The following is a 25,643-nucleotide window of genomic DNA, read 5'->3' on the forward strand; positions in this document are numbered from 1 at the left end:
GGTGATGGCAGGGTGACTTGGGGAGCCCCGTGCCCACAACAGCAAGGATAGTGCATCCCAAAGAGAGCATCTCTGATGCTCTGTGCAAAGGGCTAACGCTATGGCTCTCACTTCCAGAACACAGCAGCATCTTGGTAAAAGGAACTGCTCAAACCGGGAAGTACATTTTGGTTTTTTTCCTTCCCTTTTTGAAGGGCAGGAGAATTTCTGACAGCCCCGGGTGGAGCTCATTCACACACAGGCTTTTTCCCAGAAATAGTCCAGCCCTGACTTTGGTGACTAGCAAGGCGATAAAATTAAGCTCCTGTGTCCTCATGAGCAGGAGGTAGAAGGACATTTAGTCACACTCTTTAAATGAGGCATTGAACACCATAAAGTTTAACGCCGACATCCAACGCACACTTGGGAGCAGAGACTTCTCTGCCAAAGCCCAGCAGCCATTATTTGCTTTCTGCAACAATAACGCACTCAACACGGGTCTCAGCACATTTGCACATGTGGAGGGTGTACCCAAAGGCATGGCTCACGCTGGGGGCAATGCCAGGGTCGCCCAGCACTGTCCCTCTGCCGCGCCGCGAGAGAAGGGATGCGGGCAGAGATCTCTGCATCATGGGGCACCTCTCGGGCAGGCTGGTCGGCAGCCAAGGCAGCAGACGGCAGCGCAGAGCGCTGTGCTGGCCAAGCACAGAGGGCAGCTGAGGGCCAGGGCTGCTGGGCACTGCTCGCGCCAGCACTGCGGCGCAGAGCAGAAAAACACTTTGTGCTCGGTGTCAGACTGAGAAAGGGCTTCAACCAGAGCAGATCCCCATGCACACGCTAGATAGGGGGCCTCCAGAGTGAAACCCCAGCTCGCACACAGGATGGATGCTGGTTTAAGCTGCATGTACCCACCCAGGACCCGAGTCCTTCACCACAATGCGACACAGCAGAGATCCCTGCCCAAGACAGGATTAAACCCAGCCAGCATGGGAGCACAGGCAAACCCTGCAGTGCCCAGGCACGGGCAGGCCATGAAGGCTCCCTCCAAAATCACACAAGCTTCTTGTCCTCCCTCCAGCTATTTCCTCTCAGACAGAAAGATTCATTGTGGCTAACTGCAAGAGAAACCAAGTGCCACAATTCACTTCATCTCCTCCCGGCACCTCTTGCCTGGACTTTGGGCCCTGCAGTCCCACACTGCAGCTTCACACAGGTGGCTGCATGCACATAAAGCTCAGTCCCCTATAGCTGCCAGGGAGAAAATCACTTCCCCATCAAACACCATGATGCCACCCCTATAAATGCAACAGCATCAGCTACACATTGCTTCTTTTGTTCGTTTGCTTATTTTTTGTGTTTTGTTTTGGGGTTTTTTTAAGCAATAAGAGCCACAGCTCTGCCCCAGGAGACGTGCCTGCCCACAACCCCTGCAACAGCAACCTCACTTACCACCCTATGTTGCTGAAGGATTTTGTCACTGCTGTAAGATTCCTGCACGCAGGGGACCAGAGCCACAGCTTGTGCGTGTTCAGGTGCAAACCTGGATGCGATGAGGAGACGCCAAGCAGCTATATATCACAGCAGAGCAAAGGCTTGCTAGGGCTCAAACCACAGGCTCAAACCAGAGCCTCTTCTGCCTGCTGGGGTTTTAACCCAGCACAACCAGTGATGGGCACCTGGGAGCACTGGGGCACAGGTGAAGAGGATAGGAGAGAGACTGCTCCTGGTGCGGGAGGATCTGAGCTGGGTCTGAGCCCCCTCCCCAGCCGTGCAGCCCCAGAGGATGGCTGGGCTGGGGGGTTGCTTTAGGGAAGGTGGGATAGGGCTGGAGAAAGGGAATGGGAACAGTTCCCGTGCTGCATTTATACCATGTTTATAAAAGCACCCTACCTTCCATGCAAATGGGGAGGGCTGTGTTATCCATGGTCTGTCTTCCAGAGGAGCCGGTGGAGGGTCCGTCACACAGTGGGGGAAAATAAAGTAGGCACCGAGTCCTGAAAGTGCCCCCCGTCCCTTCTGATCCCCCCACCTGCACTGCTGCCCAGTCCAAAAGGCAACTGCTCTCAGCTGGAGACGCTCTCAGCGATGAAGCACCAGGCTGGGTGAAAGGAGACTCCCAAGGCTCTGCACAGTAAAATGAGATTGTTGTGATAATTACTGAGCCTGTGGAGGCCAATTAAAATCCTTAGGAGAATGTAAATGACTTCAACCCAGCTCAGTGCAGGGAAGGGAGAGGAGATGCTGTGCCGGTCCCTCCACAGTGAGGGAGCGTGTCGCATCAGGGGTGCGGGCTGTGCCTCGCTGGTATTTGGGCTGTAACAGCCCTGAACACCATGTGCAAAGGGAATTGGCCAGGGAGAATGATTCAGGGCCAGGAAAGGACTTGGGGGTTACGAGAAGCATTTTAAAATGAATTGGAAACTTCGCAAGCAGCCAACAAGGTGACTGAAGCGCAGGAGGAATATAATTGCAGTGTGGCGAGCTGATGAATAACCGTATTGCAGCGTGGCCGACCAGCTGTGGCCGCAGCCAGTACACAGGGAGGGGGAACGAGCGCCAAGGAGCTCCACTGATCGATCCAGCTCGGCAGTGGTGTAAATCAGGCAAGTGGGGACTGCTGAGGCTGGAAAAGGGCCTGCCGGCCCTCCTGCGCCCATCCAGGCTCTGGTGAGCAGGCCGGGACTCTCCATCCCTGCCTCAGCTTCCCCATCTTCACCGGGGCAGCCCGAGCAGGGTTTGCAAAGTGCCCTGAGGTTAACGCATGGATGGTGTGTGCGCAGGCACCTCGTCTATAGGTGAGGGTCCCTCCCGGCTGGGTCACCTCACGCTCCCCAGGGTAAGGAGGGCTCGGTGCCCGGCCTAGCCGGGCAGGGCAGCGGTGAGTCCGCCCCAAGGCTGCCTGGGGGCTGCCGGCCTTGTTCCTTGGCCCCCCACCCACCACCCCCCGGCCGCCTTCTGAAGCCACCAAGCCGGGGAGGGGACGCGGGGGGGGGGGGGGGGGGGGGGGGGGCAGCACCGTCCCCCGTGCCCCTGCCCCGCTGCCCGGCCGCGGTCTCCCCTCCCCGGGCCCGGCCGCGCGTCCGCGGCCCCACAGCGCCCCCAGGCGGCCGCACCGCAGCGCCGCTGAGCCCCGACACCCCCCCTCCCACCTAACACCCCCAGGGCAGCCAGGAACCTCCCCCCAGAACAAAGGCTTACTACTGCAACGAGCAGACCTGTCCTAAAAATCAGAGCTCTTGCAACATGTTTTTCTGCAAAGACCAAAAAAAAAAAAAAAAAAAAAAAAGGTTGCCCTAGGACCAGTATTCCAGTATTTTATTTGTTTTCACCTGTACGACAGCAATTAGCACCAGTACATCATTAAAGCCTCAGGCAGGTGAGCCCGGGGGTAGTTATCTTTGAGCTACGGTTAGCTTTGCCGAATGCCGCCGGGTCTTATCGGGTGAGTCGGTGGGTCAAGTGTTCTGTAGTGCCTTGTCTGAGACGGTGCCTCTGCCCTCCTCCCATTTCGGTTGAGGCTGCAGGTTGTGAGCCACTGTTTGCAGGTGGACAATTTTGGATTCAAGGCCAGACAGAGTTTACAGCTGTAGTTTAAGCAGCACCCTCAGCGAGGACTCATGCCACGGAAATAATCCAGCAGTACTGGCCACAAGAAGGGACTTGGCTTGTCCCACCTTTACTGTGAGACTCCCTTCGGGCATCTAGGCAAGTCCAGCCTGTGGACCAAGTTCTGGGTAGCCGCTACCCTTCCCCTTCGTGACCCGGGCTATGTCACAACTGTTTCCATGACAAGACAGCCCAAGCCCTGCTGCAGGACTGGGGACATGGCCAGTCAGGAATGCACCAGCGTAGGAACTGCCGGTGTTGGTTTTAGCTCCTGTGCTCTTCCTGCCTAGCAAGAGGGACAGAGATGCAAGAGGAAAAGTAATGCCTACCCCCCAGAAGGTCACAGGGCTGTCCTAGACAATTGCAACAGTTTCTAGAACATGACAGTATCCATGCCACACACAGTGCAACAAGTCCCCAGGTCCAAGAGAGACCAGAGACTCCCCCTGCTCTGTTTTGTCCTTGCCAGAGGTACCAGCACTGGCCCCTTTGGTTTTCCCAAGGGCTACCCCAGCTCCTGGTTGGAAGCAGGGAAGGCAGGGGTGGTAGACAACTACTCATTGGTAGTTAGCCAACACTATCCCTGGGCTTTGGGCTTCTTTCCTGCTGAAGAGCGACCCCAGCACAATCAGATCTCCCAAGACATCAGTTTCAGAAATCTGCAGTATTTTAATCAAAACCTACTAAGGCCATGGTTACTTTCATGATTGCACATAGCTTCCTCCATCTCAAAACCACAATTTTCTTCCTTAATGTTCAAGGACAGGGTCACGCTTCTGCCTGAGCCCTTCCCGCATGCAGGCAGCACAGCCAGAGTGATGCGATGGCCCCCCAGCACCGATGGTGCATGGCCAGAAGAGCTGACCCTGGATGGCTGAGCAGGCAGCAGGGACAACTGTCAGGAGCTGAGAGACAGGTCAGATGTACCACCGAGTTTTTTGGCAAGGCTTATCTCATGCAGTCACCTAAAGCAAGGAGAGGCTAAGTAAAAGGGCTGTGGGCCGGAATCACTGGAGCGCAAGGTCATGGCAGAGAATTGGGGCTTTAAAATTCACCACTGTACTCTCCAACACATGCAAAGGCTGGAGCAAAGCTGGGCAGGCTCCAGGTACCCTGGGAAGAAACATCATTGCAGTGACAGCACCCAGAATTGATTTGCGGTGTAGTCCAGTCACATCAAGTGGCAATAAAACCGTAAGTGGCTTCAGGATAGCAAGCCCCATTCGTGTGAGATGAACGGTGGCTTTTAAAAAGATCACTAAATCCCATCAGTGCTACGTATACAAACCTCATTTATTTTAAAGGCTCCTATTAAAGTGCCTTTTACTCCTAGCAATAGGCAGTTTTAAATTGCAAAATAACGACCATCTTCATTCCTGCTGGCCCACGGGGAGAGAGGCTGTGGCAAAGGCCAGCACCTTGGGGACAAGGGTTCTTGAACACTGTGTTTCGGGTGTCTGGATGAGGTCTCCCATGCCCCAGTGCGGGAGTGCTGGTGCAGCAGTGCTGTCCCGTGGCTTTGCCGTGGTGTCCAGGGTCTCCACTGAGCTGCCAGGACGACTTCACCTTGCGGAGACCTCTGGGAACCCAAAGCAGGTCTCACCCCCAGCACTGACGTGTCCTGGTGGCATCGGCTCAGGCTTCGGCATCGTCCTGGCTCAGGGTGTCAGCATCTTGTAGGAGTGGCGTTGTCTCGGAGGAGGAGGGCGGTTTGCTCTGCGTGGTGGGGTGGCTTGGGCTCTTCTCGGCAGTGGTTCTCTGAACAGGAGAAGACAGCGGTTACAGCCACGCACTCAGCGGTGGCACTGTGCTCAGACATTACAGTGCACAGGGCTCACCACATGCCCACTTGGGATCTGCGTGCCCCAAACCTTGTGGACGTTAATGGGGCTAAGAACCCTTTTCTGAAGGCTTCTTAAATTGAAGATTTTTGCATCTCCTCCCCTAACAAAATGAAGTTACTTCCATTCCTGCCTACCGACACTTGTAACATTTCCCAAACGCCCAGCCTAAAGAGCTGTGTCAACAAGTGGAGGAGCTACAGGACCAAGTCAGCATGCTGCACAGCATCAAAGAATATGAAAGGGGGACAGACAGGGTCTTCTCAGAGACACGACATCTTGAAGACCCCCACACCCCAGCTGCAGTAGAGACACAGACAGCACCCATCCCTAGTATAAAGGTAAGCACAACCTCTGTGGAAGGGGAAGGGTGGAAGCTGGTGCCTTCTGCCACCAAGAGGAAGGTTCCTGCTCCACCTAAAGGTTTACATCTACAAAATAGGTTCACCACCCTCAAAGTTGAAGAGGAGCCAGATATGCTTTCATGCAGATCATGTGCGCCCCCCCCCCAACCCCTAAATCACACAAGACCCTCTGGAGGAAGGAGCAAGTGACAGTAGTGGGTCATTTCCTGCTGCTGGGGACATAGGCACCCACCTGCCCACCCATCTAGAGACATCTGCTGCTTGCTAGGGACCTGGATCTGGGGTGTTGTGGAGGGACTGCAAGGCTTATCCAGCCCTTTGGCTATTACCCACTACTTTTTCTGTGTGGGCACCAAGGATACCACCAGGGCCACCTGGAAAGTATCAAAAGTGACTACAGAGCTCAGGTGGGGGGGGAGGGGGGGGGGAATAATCAGAGCAAAAAAGCTGGTTGGTATTCAAGGATCACCTCATTCCAAGCTCAAGAGTAGTCCATCCCAACAAGCATCCCAAGTCAGGCAGAAATGCCAGCAGGCCTATGTGGATGAGCAGAGAGCTCCTGGCCACACTCAAATGCAAAAAGCAAGCATACAGAAGGTGGCAGCAGCGACAGGTAACCTGGCAGGAATACAGGAGCACTCTCCCAGCATGCAGAGATGAAATTAGGAAAGCCAAAGGCCAACTGGAATTGAATCTGGCCAGGGATGTCAGAGACAACAAGAAGGGCTTCTGTAAGTACATGGGTGACAAAAGGAAGACTAGGGAACACGTGGGCCTGTTGCTGAAGGAGGCTGGGGACCCCAGAGACCAGGGGAAAGTCTGGAGCAAGGAAAAGGTACCCTTGGTGGAAGAGGTTGAGGTCGGAGAAGACTTAAGCAACCTAGACATACACAAATCCATGGACCCTGATGGGATGCACCCACAGATGCTGAGGGACCTGGCTAATATCACAGCAAGGCCACTCCCCATCATCTTTGAACAGTACTGGCCATTGGGAGAGGTGCCCAAAGACTGGAGGAAAGCAAGTGTCACTCCTGTCTTGAAGGAGTTCAAGAAGGAAGACCTGGGGAACTACAGGAGGCCAGTCAGCCTCCCTTCAATCCTTTGGAAGGTGATGGAGCAGCTAATCCTAGGAACTATTTCCAGCCACATGAAGGACAAGAAAGTAATCAGTAGTCAGCATGGCTTCACCAAGGGGAAATCATGCTTGACCAACCTGATAAATTTCTATGATGAAATGACTGGCTTTGTAGATGAGGGGAGAGCAGTGGATATTGTCTACCTGGACTTCAGTAAGGTTTTCAACACCATCTCCCAGGAGAACCTTATAGAGAAGCTATGAAGCATGGGCTGGATGAGTGGACAGTGAGGTGGACTGAAAACTGGCTGAACAGCCAGGCCCAGAGGGTCATGAGAAGTGGCATGAAGTCTGTTTGGAGGCCAGAAACTAGCAGTGTACCCCAGGGGTCGATACTGGGTCCAATCCTGTTTAACATCTTTATTAGTGATCTGCAAATCTGCTGATGACACAAAACTGTGAGGAGTGGCTGATACATCAGAGGGCCATGCTGCCCCCCAGAGGGACCTCAACAGACTGGAGAAATAGGCTGGCAGGAACCTCAGGAGGTTCAACAAGAGGATGTGCAAAGTCTTGCACCTGGGGAAGAACCACCCCATGCACCAGTACATGCTAAGGGTCACTCAACTCTTAAGCAGCTTGGCAGAAAAGGACCTGAGGGTCTTGATGGACACCAAGTTGAACGTGAGCGAGCAATGTGCCCGTGCAGCAAAGGCAGCTAACTGTTGCCTGGGCTGCATTAGGAGTGCTGCCAGCAGGTCGAGGGAGGTGATCCTTCCCCTCTATTCATCACTGGTGAGGCCACACATGGAGTACTGTGTCCAGTTCTGGGCTTCCCGGGACAAGAGAGAGGGAGCTACTGGAAAGAGTCCAGCAAAGGACCACTAAAATAATTAAGGGACTGGAGCATCTCTTATGTGAGCAAAGGCCAAGAGAGCTGGGACTGTTTAGCATGAAGAAGAGAAGGCTCAGGGGGATCTTACCAATGCATACAAGTATCTGAAGGGAAGGTGTAAATACAGAGCCAGGCTCTTTTCAGTGGTGTCCAGGGGACAGGACAAGAGCCAGCAGGCACAGACTTAAACACGGGAGGTTCCATCTGAACATTGGGAAGCGCTTTTTTTTTCTTTTTTTTTTTTTTTTACTGTGAAAACTGTAAAAACTGAAAAACAGGGTGCCTAGGGAGGCTGGAGAATCTCCATCCTTGGAGATATTGAGACAAGAGAGATCTGGACATGGTCCTGGGCAACCGGCTCTAGGTGACCCTGCTTGAGCAGGGGGGGTGGACTAGGTGACCTCCAGAGATCCCTTCCAACCTCAATGATTCAGTGATTTTGTGATCCTGTAATACAAACCCAGATATTTTATACATCAGAAATTCCCTCTTGAAAGCCTTTCTGTTGAGGCTCCCTGCATGCAGGAGGGGAGCGACACCCACCAGTGGACTACCTCTGTTACGCCCATGAGTTTTTACCCGTTCAGAAACTTACCTCTGGATCTCAAGCACTTAGAAGGGGGAAAATAGGCAAGAAAAGTGTTTCCTCACACCACTCCCACTTTTCACCCTGATCCCTGCTGATATTGTCAGGGCTGCAGATCAGGTACACCAGGAGAAACAATAAGAGCATGTGCTTGCAGCCTGCTTAAGTGTGAGTATTAAGACATCTAAATTGCCTTGAATAAAGCCATGAGACAACATCATTCTATCAAAGCTTGCCAAGAGGGCATGTCTGGTAGATGTGGACAGTAAACATTTCCATTTGATTGGTTTTAAGCAAAGTTTAATCACATCAGGATGAGAGAAAAATGTGTTACCTGGACTGGGTACCCACCTACAGTCTGGCTTCCCGCAACACCGTCCCCTTAACTGGAGGCAGATTTTTGCCAGGGGTGGCCTGGTTGGCCTTATTACTGTGAGAGTTCTTTTTATTGCTACTCCAAAATAAAGAGCATCTTTCCTAGAAAACAATCAGGCTAGTTTATGGTGCACTTGGACATGACTTCTGTGAAGGTTCCAATTTTAAGAGGAGATTTTAAATCACTGTTTAACTAGAATCTAGTTTTTAATGAAGATTTCAAAATTTAGGTTAAACTAAGTCCTATTTAAGATTTTGGTCAGTGTCAAGCCAGTTTTAAAATGGTCTGTTTGCCTTTTAAAAGCGTCAAAGCCTGTGGGTGTACAGGTTTTAGGCCATGTTAGCAGAGGAGAGCTACAATGCTGCATCTGGGCATGTTTTACACCTGTACAGACTTATGCATTTTTTAGAACTGTGGGTCCAACAGATGCACTTCAAACTGGCTCCACTATAAGCTAGACTAAGATTTAAGCGTTTCACAGTACCTCATCTGGACTGGGTTTAGAGCACACTGCTCCCTCCAGAAGCCAGCGGCACACAAGATACTCTAGGCAGGAGCTGGGTTCAGGGGGACCTTCACACTGACAGGCACGTGAAGGTGCAGTCAATGCCCCTGCTCAGTGTCCCCTCTGACAACGCCGGTGACTTCAAGAGGGAGGACTGTGCATGATTAAGCAATCATTGCTAGATCAGCAACACTTCAATCAAATGAGGAACACACCTTGGCTGCAAATTGCTGTCTTCCAGCTCTTATCCATTCATTAGTCAGAGACTTTCATGTGTTGTTGCGCAGCTTCCTTAGAGATTTATAAGGTCATTGAGGGTTTTTAATCACTTTCCAGGTAGTCGGGCACTTCCTGCGGTTGATTTTTAGTTCTTGCACTTCATGACACTTTTGGCTGAGCACCGAAATACAGCCGGCTTACGCTTGGGTTTGGGATATTTCACAAGCAGATATTCAGTTGACTTGAGTGAATTTAAATTCCAGCTTTTCTTCCTGAAAAGCTTTCCTTTCTTCCCTGCCCTTTCTGGCATGGTTGAGGCTCTTTGATACCAGGAATTAAGACTTGCACAAAGCAGGGTGAGGAAATGCCAGCCCAGGGCTGCATAAGGTCTTACAAATAGCTGCCTAGCAAATACAGACATTTTTCAGATATGCATGTGCTATGCAGCAGAGTGAAGTCTGTTTGCCAGCAACCACTTGCTTTTGCCGGAGCAGAGAGGTTCAGCACACAAAGCCTGACCATCCCTGGAGCACAGTAAGGGTTTAACGCTGAGCCCTCGGGTCCTAGCATCGCTCCCACCCTGCAGGGAAGTGCGCGGAGGAACAAGGGGATTTGGGATCATGTGTTTAAGTCAATCAAGCAGTTGTAGGCTTGGTTAAAATCCAATTACGTGATACTCTGAGAACCCTGGCACTATTTAAAGTGGGTTTGCATTAGTGTTTCAGTAAGGGCAGTTACAGGAGGTTGAGCAAAAGCAGTCCCTCGCACGTGCTCTCCCCTTAGCCTGCTCTCATCCAAAGCATTGCCTTTTTATCCCCACAAGTAGCCTCCTCACTTCTGTAGCTTTAGAGCCAGCTCAAGCCGTTTGACTGTAGTGCAAAACTAAATAAGCTTGCTTTGATATAGGTTAGGGGTAGGGAGCTAGATCTCTACTTCAAGAGCTAAAGCTTTTAGAAAGCTTAGTGTTATCAGATGAATGTTTTGGAGCCAGAGCCACAGATCTCCATCAAGTGTTTTAGCTGCTTTATATTCTGTCCTTACAGCTCAGATCAGACTTGTGTGCCAGTCAGGCACCCTCACTGCCCGCCCCACCACTGGCCAACTTCTACCCAGCTGCCAGTTCCCTGCAGGCTTCAAAGGTCTTCGCTTTTCAGTAAGCCCAGATTCACAAAGGCCCTGAAGGTTTAACTGCCAGAGCTATTTGGAGTAGTTTGCAGAGAAACCAAGTGAGTTTCAGGAAAAGACAGAGCTCAGACTGGGTTGAGAAGCGGCCATGGTGACTGTGCCCCTTCTGCAAGAACGCAGCGACTGCATTTCACTTGTGAACAAGCTGCGCTCAAGTAGCTCCATCCCCTCGAGAAAGCTCTGTTCAGATTAGAAAACTGTTGGGACCCTGCAGAGATGCACAGATTTGTGCAATGGCACAGACCTGCTGCTTTCTGTGGAGGCTGGGTTGATAAGCCAGGCTTGTTCCTTCATTAGCTGAATGAGCTGAGAAGTACCTCCTCCTACAGGAATCCACTTCTGTCACTGTTGTGCACTGAGAAGGCTAGAAATGCTTTTACATTATTTATTTGCAGCCCAATTTCTAGATGGCCGAGGAAGTGCTGCTGCTATGTGCTGGCACCTGGCACCATTAGGACATTGTTCGTGGCATCAGCCAATGTTTCCTCAGGAGCGTTAGATTGTCAGCCCAATCTACATCATCTGATTAAGTCTGATTTGACTAACAGCATTTCCCATTAGAGATCTGCAAGTTCTTACCTGACTTGTTGCCATGAGTACAGCTGCTGACATAATGAGCAGGACACTCAGCCCAAGGAAGATATACTGCAGGTAGTCCAGCATGGACGGGATCAGCACCAGATTGGTGTAAAACTGCTTTAGGACTGAGCCTTCGATAGATCCGCTCTGCTCAAAAAAAGCAAAGTTGTCAGTGGCATTTCCCTCCCATCCAGGGCTGAGACAGACCAGCTGCACAACTCCTCTCCCACCACCTCCCAGCACAGATTAGGAAATTTATGCAAAATTCAGTCAGGCTAGAAGCTTTTACTAAATAATTGGAGTCAGCTGGACGCTGCACTCCCTAGCCCACATTAGCATGGGGATGCTGGCAGCTCTGTTCTGGGCCCTATTTAACCCCACATCTAGGACAAAGCCAGAGGTTTACCAAGTATAGTGGAGGGCTTGTTCAGCTCAGAGGGATTAATGACATAGCCAAGTATTGCAAAGCCTTCTGTTGGCGCTTAATTAGTCTGTCTGGCTTAAAGCTTTATCCAAAGTGGAGTTTCCCCAGCACTGGGTGATGGGGAAGCAGTTCCCCCCTCCTGCAGGAGAGACTCTGCAGAATCAGGTCGAGGAAGGCAGCTCACCTCTGCAAACCACAGCAGCGGCAGGACCACCGGCTTAATCTTCCCTGTTTGACTAGGGAGGGACAAAAAAAAAAAAAAAAGAAAAGAAAAAAAAAAAAAGAAATACACACTTAGATTTCTGGTTGATCCAGGCCACAATTAGTGCCATAGTTCTTCCTAAAGGGACAGGCCTGACAGACTTGATAGTGGCCAGGAAACCAGTGTAAGAAGGTAGCAATTCCTGTTGCTTCAGTGAGCTGCTCCCTTCCTTGAGGGACCAGGTCCCACTTGGGCCCTTCATGCAAGAGCAGACCTTACGCTTCCATTTGTGCTTAACTCCCTGATGACAGCAGTAAGTGCCATCCCAAATGTGGGCTCCAGGGACATGAACTCAGTGAACTGGAAGGCTAAACTTCATACAGCTCCAAGACGTCTCAGTCACCTGCATGGTACCAGAGGGCGGTGCGGCCAAGTTCATGGTGTCAGGGCTGTCTGCTGGTGTATGCACTCGAGCCAGTCAAAGCAGCAGGAGCAGACTCCCACCCTTTTGGGTATTTAACATCTGGCACCACACAACTTTGTTACAGAGCCCTTCTGTTTGCTTTCATAGAGCTGAAAGTGTCTTTTTGGACACAGGCTTCAACTGTCAACCCTGTAGGCAGAGTGTATTTCGCCTCTCCATGTTGGATATAACACCTTCTGAGCAGCAGCCCAGTGCAGGCGAACCGCTCCTGTGCCTCACCAGGATCAGTCCATTCATCGGGCTGTCCAGTCAGGTGCAGAAATGCTGCAGGAGCCAAGCAAACAGGCAGCCACATGCTGTGCCTCTAAAGGATGGCAGTTTGAGGTCACTGGAATAGCTGTCATTTCACCACATAAGCCAGCTGGCTTCTGCAACCGTGACAACTGGTAATGTTAAAGGTACTTCATCTTTGGGGAGACTAAACTCTGCAGTGATCCCAGCATCAGCAGCACACCCTGCTCAAGGGAGATGGACGTTTCCAAAAGGTGACTACTTACATTATACCAGACACCTGCTTTATGTACAGGTTCAGCTGGAGCTTGATGGAGCAGTTCATGGGGATGCCCGTCATCTGCATAGGAAGAGACAAATCAGTTCATAAGTGAAGGCAACATTTGTCTGGAGAGCTTTGCAGAGGAGCAACCCTTTGCTTTCCATCATAGCTGTTCTAGGCACGACCTTCCAGAGCAATGGACTGGATCATCCAGAGGTCCACTGCAGTCAACACACAGAAGACCAGGAGTATAGCTGGGGTTTCCACCAAAGCACAAGCATTGGTCAACCAGGTACCAGTCCCCAGGCCCTGAGGATGACCGCTCACGGAGGGACAGCGCTGTCCCCATGACACTTTGCAGTCTGTCCCCTTCACTTGAATGCTCACAGCAGCATCCAGAAGGGCTCAGCTCCCTTGGGGCGGTCCGAAGGCACAAAGCGAACCTGAACAGACGTGGCTGCTGCAGAAGGCAGCGTGCATTCAGTGGGCAGACAGTATGAACCAGGGAGGCGTTGTGTGACCCAGGGCTTGTGGGACTGAACAAAAGCAAGTTCAAATTACCAAGTAGCATATGCAACCTGTAAGTGATTCCCTAGGCAGAGTGTTTTAATAGCAACTTCAGTGGTTTTTGAAGCCTGATAAGCCTCTTCTATCGTTCATCCTACCAGCAGCAGGATGGAAATGCATCAGTGCAAAGGATTCATGCACCCAGCAAAGAACAACACACGTCTCATAACTAGGAACCAACAGACATCACTGTCCAGCAACGCCCTAAGACCATGAAAATACACTACGAAGTTGGTCTTGCTGACACCCATTAAGGCATTGGTTTCTCATGACACTGCAGTTTTGCAACACATTTTTGAGGGCAGAAAGTTTTTGTTGGATTGCCTCACTTGTACTCAGCAGGCCTCAGCTAGATAAGAATTAGTTAATTGGACTGTTATCAGTAGATGTTTGATACTGTAATAAACTTAGATTTCCATAACTGTGATAAGAAAAGCAGAGAGAACCTAATGCCTAGATAAGCAGCACAGCTTACCTTACCTCAAGAGGGGGATTGGTTTCTTGCTTGAGCAAACATCACTGAACATTTGGAAGATCTGACCACGTGCAACACAGGCCATTGGTGGAAGATCCCAAAGTCCCCTCCCCATCAGCAGCTGGGACAACGATGGCTCAGGACACCCCAACTCATCACCACTGGAGAGGTGACTTCACCCTTATGCTATAGACATGTGAGAAGTGTAACACAGCAGCAGTCCAGTGCGAAAGCAGCCAGTTAGATGGGCAGGTTGAGAGACTGGAAGAAGCCAGCCCAAAAATGGTGGTGACAGCTTCAGCTTCAGCTACAGCGTGGTCTTCAGGCTTTGCCAGTCAGCTCTCATGGCAATATGTGTTTGCAGATATGGGGTGTAACTGGGCCGCTGCTAGATACACTTCCTGGTGTTATAGACCTGAGTCAGTAGAAAGAACTTGACTGTGCTTATCAAAACAATTATGTTTATAATTAGTTCTGCAATTCTCTAGAAGCCAGGCTAGTTATTCATTTAGTTTATGGCTTTGACATTTTTATCTGCACGTGTCCTCGCCAGTCTTTGCACTATGGAACCTACTCAAATAGGTGCCACGAGAACAGAGCGAGGCCACCACGCAGCCGGTGGCAGGCTCCCCCCTCCCCAGCCCAGGCTGGACCCCCAGGGTGAGGCAAGATTCCTCCACGGGGTGAGGACCCCGGCAAGCTCACTCACCGGGTGCACGTCAAGGAAGAGCGCATGCTGGTCCTTGCTGGGGTGGAGACCTTCGACAGCATTCACCAGGGCTGGGTCAGCATTGTAGAAGTGAGGATGGGAAATGAATATTGGTGCATCTGGATGAGAACAAAGACACCTTAAGCTCATCTGGACCCATTTGAGACTTTTTGTTGAGGTTTTAAAGCCATTGCAGCACTTCTGAACAGGCTTTTATATTTTTCTCCTCCCAACCAGAAAGCTCCTTCCCTCCCTGAAGCTTATTCCGTTGCTCTGGGAGGGTTAAGACTCAGCGTTTAAGCCACTGTCTCCGCCCCAGGCACCATGCAATGCCATGGTAACTCACTGTACCCAGACATGGGTTAGGACACTAAATCTGAATTCTCGCTCCATGTGACCTGTGCTTAGCGTCCAAAGTTAACATTTAATTCGGCAGTTACGTGGCCTGTCTCTTCCTACCCTTGCTCCCCTGCCTGCTCCCTCCCCAACCCGGGGGACGTAATGCTCCCACAGTATCCTTGGGAATCCCCACAAACGCCAGGCTGTCGTAGGGCCATGGACCAAGGGGACTTTGGGCACAAGGATTTTCCCTCTTTGCCTCCTTGCCAAGGTGCCTGCAGGAGTGTAAGCAAGAATGCAGACCTCAGCAATACCTTTTAGCATTCCAGCAGATAGCAGAGCCAATTTTTCCAGACAGCCAAGTTCGTATCACATCCCCACAGTTTAATATTGGTACGGCAGGTCGAGCCTGGGGAAGAAAGCACTTACTTAGCCTACAGGTACTGACGTTCTGGATGCCAGACTGCATGCAGGGGCAGAAGCCTTCGTTGGGTGGATAGTCCGTGCCATTGGCAAATAGAGTTTTTGGTGCCACGAAGCGATAGGTGGGCACACCCTCGAACTTCCCAGATTGCTCGTACACCAGTGTCATGGATCTGGAATTGTTTCAGTGGAGAGGCATCAGGATTAGCCAACAGGTTGCCAGCCCAGAACCGGGCTCTTATCTTCGCTGAATAAGACGCAGTTGCAATGTAACTTAGACTTTGAGATCACGATAAACTCCAGAGCAGTGCTTTGGATAGGGAATGAGTATTAAAATCATTTGCTTTCCATGTTTTAAGCACAGATAAAGGGTTGGTCAGGACTAGTTATGGAGACAAACCACAGGCTTCTAAGTCTGTTTGCAGTGTCCAGATGAGATTTGTTTAAAGGCATGTCATAATCCCCAGGGCTGCTCTCCAAAAGATAATACCCTCTTTGTGCAAGCCTTGGCTCCGAGGCGCTCTGTCACAGGGGATGGACACTGGCTGAATCTCTTTTGCAGCACAACTCCAGCATATAGGCTCTCAGGGGAGTGGAAAATTCTACTACATTATGCAGCAAGATTTTTTCTTGATACAACAGGCTAGTGATGTTACGCTGCATTATTGCTACCAGCTGGCCAGGACAGATGCAAGTTTCCAGGAGGGAAGTTTGCTCCCTTCACACTCCAGTGAGGCTTGCAAGGATGCAAACAGCCTGGGCAGGCCAAGGGGATGCTTATTCCTACAGCTGCCTTCTGACACCAGGACCAAGGATGGGGAATCCAGGACCTGTTCAGCAGTTATGTGCATGCCTCTCGGCTGTGCTCACCTTCCAGCAAGGAGGCAGAGGCTGCTGCAGCACATCAGCAGGATAAAGCCTTGCCTACCTTGCAGGGACATCGAGGTAGTTCCATCCCAGCATCAGCTGCACTTAATGTGCAAACAGCATAGCAGGTGAGCCCTGCATGCCCTGCAGCAAGGCAGATATGCTCTTAGTCTATCAACTGATGTTTGTGACTCCTCCCCAGCCAGCCGGGCTAGCAGAGAGGCTGAGACAGAGATGTGGGGAGAAGAGACAGCATTGGCTGGAGAAGAGGCAGAGCCACTTCCCCCACAGCATTATCTGGCAGGAACCTCCTGGGCTAACAAGAAACCAAGCTTGGTTTCCTCCCAGACTGTATGTCTTGCCTGGAAACATGCTCTGTTTCCTAGAAGATTTCTGCAGTTTTACAGAAACAGGTATGTGTATTTAAACTTTGATTACCAGTAAACTTCCCTGTAAGTCCTTGGCTATGGGCCATTTTGGTATTTGCTGATGTCCCTTGTGTAGAGGAATTCCTGCACTAATACTTGGCTCAGCTGACTTTGCTTGTTCCGTTGAAGAGGTCATTGTTCTCCATTCAGCAAGAGCTCTTGCTTGTTTTGCACCACAATCTACAAAGCCTGAATTAACTTTATCTTCCCCAAGCTGGGGACAGGATTTTGTGCCACCTCCTGCCTTCCCTTCCTTCCAGCTTCAGGGAGTTTCCACACAGGCAGGCTCTGCAGGATACTTTAACCCCTGTGTGATCAGCTAAGGTCAGGGTGTCTTATACAGGACAGACATGCACAGCAGCACATGAAGTAGGCAGCAAAAAAAGTGAAGCAGCCTGGAAACAGTGGCACAAGCCCCCCCCCCCCCCCCCCCATCACTTCTGCAAGCATTTAGTCAGCTGAAATAGTTCTGCAAATAGTTATAGCTGCATTTCCTTGTGACGACGCTTACTTCACCCTCTCACCTCCCACATCTTATCTAGACTGGTTATTTTCTACTGATTCAACATGGGCAAGTTAGACTTCTCCAGTGATCTGGAAGGTATTTATGAATACCACAAGATGCTGCTAGTTAGAAAACTACACTGTTCGCAAAGCTCAGATACTGCAATGCTGAACGGCAGCTGAACTTTAACTACAGAAACGAGTCCTGAGCCCTCTGCGTCACTGCACAGGTATCCTGTGTGCATGGGATGAGTGCTGCATCTCCTGGCACTTGCACAGGGACAAGCTGGCAGCTGTGGCCTCACCTGCAGGCATCAGGGCTGTAGAACTCCAGCGACGTCGGGGACATGAATGGTGGCCACATCTCCCCTGCGGTCCCATTGATCATGTTGCACTCGCTGCTCTGCCAGTAGTTCACCTATGGGACAGATGTAGAGAGAAGAGCTCAGAATGACGAGCTTGCTGGAGAGTTGGCTTCCATCCCTGCATGGGACATCAACCACTCTACACTGCTTCCATAGTAGCTTGAGATAGCAACACTAAAGAGCTTCCAAGACCTTTCCCATTCTAACATCTGCCCACTTAATGGAAAAACAGGACAAGATCCACCTGTCCCAAGTGTTCCCGCAGTGGTTGATCTGTAGATTCAGTTGATTTTAGTTAGGAGTGGAATTCCACAAGGGAAGAATAAGCACCCCTTTAACAAGGTTATTTAAAGTAACGCCTTAAACACAGGCCGCAGGGGCCTGGGACTTCAACCATTAGAAGCAACCAGCTCCAACAGCATTTCAAGGGAGTCAGAGTGACATCGATGATGCATGACAAGCTTCTTGTCATATGGCTGCCTTCTGGCAATTTGCTAGAACAGAAGTTGCAGCAGTTGAAATCCCATAGAAACCTGCCTTCAAACCTACGACTCAAAGATACAACACCACCAAGAGCTTTCAGTTTATCTTGCTTTAGATCAGGCATTGCCCCTGTGTTAGAGGTTTGTTGCCTGACACTCACCTTCTTTAGTCCATTCCACGAATCCACCATGTGAACTCTACTGATGTTCTTCATGCCTGTGTTCACTGTGAACAGTCCTGAATTGGAGTTATTAAGCTGCAGAGAGAAGAAACTAATTTTTAATCCACTATACACAGCAAGACTGCAACATGTTAATGACTTAGCATGCTTCGTCAGCTCTAGGGGTGTTTCACATACTGGAAGGTACTGAACTTTTACTTATTTCTGTTGCCAGCGACAGCTTCCAACACATGCGTTTCTGCCTGAGGGGAGAATTACGGCAGCCTTACACAACCACCACCAGCTACACATGGCTGCTCCAAATGGTTTGTGAGGGGACCGTGTGTCTGGGCTATCCCCAAGACCAATATTGCTGTAATTTTAGTGTTCCCCACCAACAGTTTACTCACCTCTATAAATAAGCCAAATTTCCCCTTGAAAGGGATCAGGCCAGGAACAAACATATTTATTGTGTCTATAAGAGGGTCTTCATACCCCCACATGATCTCCCCCACCGTCCGGTTCATGAACGCCTCCTGTTTCAGGCCAGCCAGGGCTCCACTCAGTAAAAGCTTCACAAAGTTTGGCAGGTTTTCCATCATTACAGCTGCTCCCTGGGAAAGAAATCAAACCTCTGATATGAGAGCCCAATCTTTACTAAAGAAGCAGCAATGCATCTTCGGTGCTCAGCAAGGTCCTTCTGCTGCACCGCTCTACAGCCCTGGAGAAGTCCTTTGGACAAACTGAGGTTTGTGATTTATCCCCAGTTTGGGATGAAAGCAGTTGAGGCCTCACAGGCTTCATTTGCCCAGAGGATGCTCAGATGAGGTTGCAGACTCGAGCCCAGCCGCTTTGCCAGCCACCCTGCACACTCTGCTTTTAGAAGGGTTACAGCCCAACACGACAAGCAACACCCAGAAAGCAGAAAACTGTTATTTTGTAAGCTTAACCCACCTCATGGCTTGATTAGCCTTAAGCTCTACAAGAAAGTAAGCTTTGAGTCAGCACTGGGCATTATCACCCTCCCCACAAGCTCAGAAACTGGTACCCATCCACGGAGCAAGCCCTTACCATCATCAAAATGTTTGGCACGACGATGTACTCATCTTCGCTGCCGTTGGACAAGTCCGGCTGGAAGAAGAGTTTCCGGTACTCCAGGAAGGAGACTGTGTCATTGTCATGGAATGTGATATTCATTTTATACCTGAACTCTCTGCAAAGAGATGGGAGTGATCAGAAGAACCTTCCCCCACGCAGTAACCCCACAACGCCTGTGGAGCAAGGATGGGCTGCACAGGCCTGGGCGTGCTTCTGAAGAGCAGAGGAAGGAGGCCGGACCCCAGCAAGAAGCCATGGGACAGCAGGGGAGGCAGCGTGCTGGGGAACAGGCAGTGTCAACCTCACACCCCAACCAGGGTTAGGGTCTAGCAGGAGAAGATGGCAGCCTGGGAGCGAGGCATCCCTGCCAGATGGGATTCTGCAGCAACTCGCAGACACCAAGTGATTCTTCCCAGCTGATGAGAAGGGGCTGCAATGCTCCACAGTACGTGGTTGTCCCCAACATCGTGAGCCCGTTACAGCTCCCAAGAGAGCTGCAGCTCAACCCACCAGCAAAAACAAAGTCCTTTATTGTGGAGCCTCTGTTTTATGGCCCACATTAGGGAAGGGCACTAATCTTGCTCAGCGGGAACACAAGGACACTAATAAGCTTTGCCTCTTTGTTTATTCTTATTTACGGTAAGTGAAGCCTTTTCCCCAAGCCAAGTCACTGATGCGATCACAACATACAGAATCCACATGGTCTTATGGTGTGACCTGGCAAGCACAGGGGAAACAAGAGCATATACATACTGCCAGATTTCCCCCAACGCCAATCAAACAGCTTTGGATTAAACCAGTAATCTCCCCACATGAGCTTGCTTAGGCTGCTGACCTGACTTTGCCTACATGTGTAGGCACTAATGTGTTTAATATTACTATTTACGGGTAAGTTCACACGCTCAACTCAATGTCAACCATCACTTCATGTTTCGGGTTCAGAGAAGCACCTGGGGCTTCAACCACCACCCTCAGCCATAGCAAATAGACCCAGCCTTGCTGTAGGTGGGCCTCACCAAGTTTTAGTGCTCCATAATGGTTCTCATGACCAGAGCACTCATGTTAGGCAGATTCTGGGTCTCATGTTAAATAAGAGGTCTTAGGCCAATCCGTGAAGTTTGATATTGAAGTGACTCCAGCTCTGGAGATGGAGTCTTAAATGCCCAGTGAAGATGAAACAAGTCCATTTGGAAGATGAGGGCTGCCCACCACCACACCAACATCCCTCATGCCTACGTTTGGACCATATCTGCCTAGGTCTGGCTGCCCAACAGGTCCCCGCACGGGACTAAGCTCCACAATTCATTGAAGCACAGACCAGCCTTACCACCCTGGAAGCCAGAGGTCCTACTTGTGGCTTTAGCAAGATCAGAGCAATTAGAGCACATTTGGGTTGCTCTAAAATCCTGTGCCACTGGACTCACACCAAGTATGCTAATGCCATGCCCTCCTGCCACGAGAGTCAGCCAGAAGCCTGGCAGGCAGCACAGTGGCCAGGCTCATGCCTAGCTGGACCACAAGCGGTACCTGACCTGTAAACATAGGGTCCACGCTGGTTCAGCACCGGCTTTGCGCCCTGGAGGACCTCCTTGGGGTTCAACACTTCAAAGAAGTACACCGACATGTAGAAAGGAACGGGAATGTCTTTCCACATGCTGAAGGAGATGCTGCTGGGGTCGATCCTGACATTCTGCAGGGGGGAAAAAAAAAAAAAAAAAAAAAAAAAAGAGTAAGGACACACAACTCTTGGGCTCAGTGGCTGCAGCTAAGCGCATCCACCTTCAGTTCCATGGCAGGCCCAGCCGAAGGCAGCAGTTCCAGCAGGGGCTCTCCAGAGGATCCAGGCATGTTATGCAGACTGAAACTGAGCCAGATCTAACCCAGGAACTCTTATGTATGCAGAAGCATCAAGTTCATGCCACAGGATGTCTGTAGGCTTATTTATTCAGGCTCAACTTTCCAGATCCTACCCACAGGATTTCAGAGCTATTTTGATGTGCTGGAGGCTCACTCTGTGCTAGACAAGCCAGCACTGAATTATTCACAGCTCTGCAGTTTGACTTGCCTGGCAGAAACAACCCTGTCCCAAAGGCCTCTGCTCGCCTGCCAGGTTTGGCAGCTCCACGCAGCCAGAAGCACGCAAGGGCTGGGAGAGGTGACACCCATCCGCACAACTGTTTGGGTACGAGCCAGGTAGAGCCCGCTAAACTCCCCAAAAGCAGATCAGGAACTGGGATGGCGACCCAGCTGTGTCCTGACAGCGCTGTGCAGGACACCTTCGCTTCCCCTGAGCTGCCATCCTGCGGCGACTCACAGCTGGTCATAAGGCAGGTCAAAGGCAACGCACAGTCGGCCTTTCCATATCACTCTCCCATTTGCTGGGAAATGCCTGCAGGACCCCAAACATGACTTAAGCCCTCACCAGCTCACCAGCCCAGGAGCTGGCATGTGGGCACATCTGTCTCCACTCCCTCCCTGCCTCCCGGTGTCTGCCTTGTGGACAAGAGCCTGTTCCTTCTTGAGCACTTTATTTTGGGTGTGTTCCATCATAATCTTCGCTTCCTCTGCAAGCACAAGCCCTTGCTGTGGTTAAGTAACCCAGACAGCTTATGGAAGTGGGTTTGATCCACGAATTGGTGCAGGCACGTGGGCATTACCCCACTGCGGCTTGGCAGCCCCACAACAGCTCTCCTGCCCTGCAGCACCTCAATCTGACTGTGCGTGTATTTTCTGCCACAGGGTGTTGAGAAGGAAGGCTGCTGGAGGTTTTCCCGCAACGCTCTATCTTTCTTTAGCCATTTCGTGGCGAGGCTGTGCCACCCACAAGCAGTGGGGCTTTGCAAGCCCCCTGCTGAAGCCCAGATGCTCCAAGCCCTACGCCTGAGCAGACATGTCCACAGTGCAGTATAACCCACCTAGCAAACCCTTCCCACCTCCACGTCAGCACCCACCTGCTGTTGGCCAAGAACCTCCGTCCTGCCAGCCTCAAGGATTTCCATGGCAAAGCAGCAGTTAGAGGACGAGACCCACTCGGATTTTATTTAGCCTGCTTTATAATCCCTACTCCTGAGTGTCCAATAGAGTCTGAATCTGCTTTCCTTTACTTGCTTATTCTGCCTTGCATTCCCTGGATCCCTCATTGCATATGCATTTATTTATGTAATATGTACACAGTCAGATGGAGCTGCATCCCAGCTCCCTGCTACCTTTCTCAGCCCTCTCCCATCTGGGCACAGCAGCTCTAGGTACTCCACCAACGCTGCTAATCAAGATCTACTTAACAGGGTAGCCTTACAATTAAGCTACCTGTAGGTCAAAACAAACATGGTCATACATCTGAAATAAAAACAGACTATTTTTCACTTAGATGGGTTACAAAGTGTCACTGAGATGTTTGACCCCTCCTGACCAGGCTGATCTCTGTTCCTGAGGAAGCGCAAGGAACTGGCTACTGCCTGGCTCCTCCAGGCAGCACCAGAAGAGCAGCAGCTCCATCAGCAGAGCCCAAATCCTGCTTCTCCGGAGGCGAGGCTTCAGCCATCCTGCTCAGTAAAACCGAGAGTTGAGGTTTCCTCTTCAGATTGAGAGGAGCAGTCATGCTGTGTGCAACCACAACCTCAGTGTCACCCTCCACATCCTCTCACCACCATGCTCATCACCCTGCTAAAACAGCAAAGACTGTCAGTCTTCTCCCAGCTTTCAGGCAGGACAGCACAAGAGCTCCCGGGTGGAGCAGAAGTGGCAAGTGGCAGATGGATGAGTCCATGTAGTCTCACTGCATTAAAGCTCATATCTTAGACAGGTCTGTGGCACTCCAGGTGCTTCCAGAAAAGCAACGTCCCCAGGTTTTGCAGGGCCGATGCCGCAGGCAGCCCAGCTGCCGGGACAGCTGCAGTTTCTGTAAATGGGGCAGGAGAGAGGCTCCAAGTTCCCCATTTCTACTGCATGTTCCCGTATGGACTTTACTCAAAGATATCCTCAAAACTACAATCTCTTTGCAACTGAGTGCTTTCCTGTCAGGATACACCATCTGGACAGAGCTCAGGAAGCCAGGATGGGCAAAGCAGCCTTCACCTGCCCAACCCCAGCCCTTCAAGGCCCAGCTCCTCTTACCTACACCACTCTGAATATCAACCCAGAAGTTTCAGTAAGGCCCTGGATATTTCTCATCGCCCTAGACATCATTACTCAGTTATGTTTTCCATTTCAGATTAAGCCTCATAGGAGCTCAGGACTGTTTTGGGTCATGCTGAAGATGTGGAGACCAAGGGCTTGAGATGAAGGGAAACCTGAGGAAAAACAAGGGCTGGTCTTTTCCTCACCTTCTGTTCTCACCGCAAGTTCTTAGGAATTAGAAAGAATCAGGTCTGGCTAAAAAGAAGAGGGCAGAAAGGTTTTTGCACCAAAAATGTCATTCCTGTTCTGCAGGGGCCATTCAGCCTTTTCTTTGCAGGTACCAGCTCCTGATGCCCATGAAACTGGACAAAGATTGACCTTTACTGCTTAAGCCACAGGACTGACTGGCTTTGCCCAGCCAGCAGCACTTCCAGAGGACACAGTTAACTAGAAGTTTGGTTTTGGCGGAGACTTTGCGGCACACGTAAGTGCAGCCATTGACTATGGGGTGTTTATTCACCTTTTTCATCAGAAGCACGTTTCCAGCTGCTGCCCTGGGCGGGTGCAAGCTTGAAGAAATGCCCAGGTAGGGTGCACGTCTCCTTTGGGTAGGGAGAAAAAGATTTGGCTAAATGTAGGAATGAGCCAAATGGTTTGTTACAGCAGGATAACTGGTGCCCCAACAGCAAAGACAGGAGCACTGGTTCCCAAGACTGCGCAGCAGTTACTGAACAGACCAACAAGTCCATCCACAGCCCCACATCTTAACAGTGAGGGACAAACACCCCTTCAGCCCCAGAGCCTCCCTTGAGGTCTTCAGAGAGGCAGCTCTTTAGGTTTTCAGTCAAGGAGAGAATGACTTGGAGGTTGCTCCGCGCACGAGGCTCCTTCAGAGCACTCGCGCACACCATCTGTGCCATTTCCAGTTCGGAAAGCATCTCACCAGAGTACATCTGAGCCTGGCAGTCTGCACGCCTATATGAAAGGAACAACTAGCGCTGCAGGTAAACGTAGTAGGGACAGGAGGAAGGGCTGCTGCTTGCGGCAATGCTCAGCCCAGCACCACCGGCACCATCGCCCCGGCTGACTCCAGCTATGCGAAAAACCCTTGCTAATCCGGGGCCAGAGCCCATTCAGCCCAGACACATTTGCTGTAACCCAGGGGGGAATAGCCCAAGCCCGGATTTGCCTGCACTAGGATCCTGAGGCTGCTCAGAGCTGCAGCAGCGACACCGACGCAGAGACCCTTCGGTGCTCAGCCCTCTCGCGTTCCTCCGGATTACACCGCACAAGGAGAACATGCCCACGCACCACCAGCCCCGGCTGCGCACCGGCTCCGCCACCCCGCACCCCCATCACCCCTGCACCTCGCACCGGCTGCGTACCAGCCCTATACCAAGCCCCCAGCCGTGCACCGCCTCCACCCCCCCCCCTCGGCCCCCATGCACCAAACGTGTACACCCTCCGGTCCCGGTCCCGTCCCCCCCCCGGCCCCGCTGACCTTGATGACCTGCTCCTTGATGATGAGGGGCCCCACCAGCAGCAGGCTGACCCCCAGGAGGGCGCAGGCCGCCCCGGCCAGCCCCAGCCCCACCGACACCCTGCGCCGGACCGCTGCCATGGCGCGGCACAGCAGAACGGAGCCGGCCCCCACCCGCCACCGCCGCTTTATGTCCCCGCGGCCCGGCCCGGCCCGGCCCGGCCCGGCGCGGCGGAGGGGGCGGGGCGGGGCGGAGAGGGGCGGGGGCGGGGCGGGGGCGGGCCCCGGCGGCTGGCCCAGCCCCCCCCCCGGAGGGACCGGCTCCCCCCGCGGCCACCGCATCGGCAGGCGGGGCGGCTGCGAGCTTGTTGTCACTGCAGGCGTCTCGGGAGAGGGGACAAGAGCGGGCGGCTGTAAGGGGCTCGGCAGGCGGTCAGCCGTCGGCCCGTCACCCACGGCTCAACCCCAGGCTGTCCCCGAGGGGAAAACATCCCTCGCCTCTTCAGCCGCCTCTGTTTTGCCAAGGAATTGGGTCTTTTGTCTGTCTTGTGCACCTAAACTGGCCCGGAACAAAAGCCTGGTCGGGACTCATCCCTAAAAGTCAGCAGAAAATAAAAAAAAAGGGGAAGAGTCCAGCTTGTGACAGCCGATTTTAAAACGATTAGATGTATCATCCTGTTGTCCAAACTGTAAGTTGATCTGAGCTAAAGGGTCTAGAAACTGGAGCACACCCACCTCCAAAACGCTGTCCTCCGTGATGTGACACGTGGGTGCCACGGGGAGACACAAGCCCACAGGCTCCCACCAGCACA

At 51.6% G+C, this 25,643-nt stretch overlaps 1 protein-coding gene across 1 annotated transcript; it reads right to left on the reverse strand.

The window, feature by feature from the left end:
* Positions 1-3,277: 3,277 nt before the first annotated feature.
* Positions 3,278-25,078, reverse strand: SCARB1 (scavenger receptor class B member 1). Its single transcript, XM_049804552.1, has 12 exons — positions 24,853-25,078; positions 20,768-20,925; positions 19,209-19,350; positions 18,548-18,751; positions 18,138-18,233; positions 17,435-17,547; positions 15,337-15,503; positions 14,569-14,687; positions 12,822-12,895; positions 11,823-11,874; positions 11,215-11,361; positions 3,278-5,343 (listed from the first exon to the last, which is right to left on the reverse strand). The coding sequence occupies exons 1-12, from the start codon at positions 24,970-24,972 to the stop codon at positions 5,221-5,223; spliced, it is 1,515 nt and encodes a 504-aa protein (XP_049660509.1). The 5' UTR covers positions 24,973-25,078; the 3' UTR covers positions 3,278-5,220.
* Positions 25,079-25,643: the final 565 nt, after the last annotated feature.

Source organism: Accipiter gentilis, chromosome 7 (assembly GCF_929443795.1).
Source record: "Accipiter gentilis chromosome 7, bAccGen1.1, whole genome shotgun sequence".
Classification (NCBI taxonomy): Eukaryota; Metazoa; Chordata; class Aves; order Accipitriformes; family Accipitridae; genus Astur; species Astur gentilis.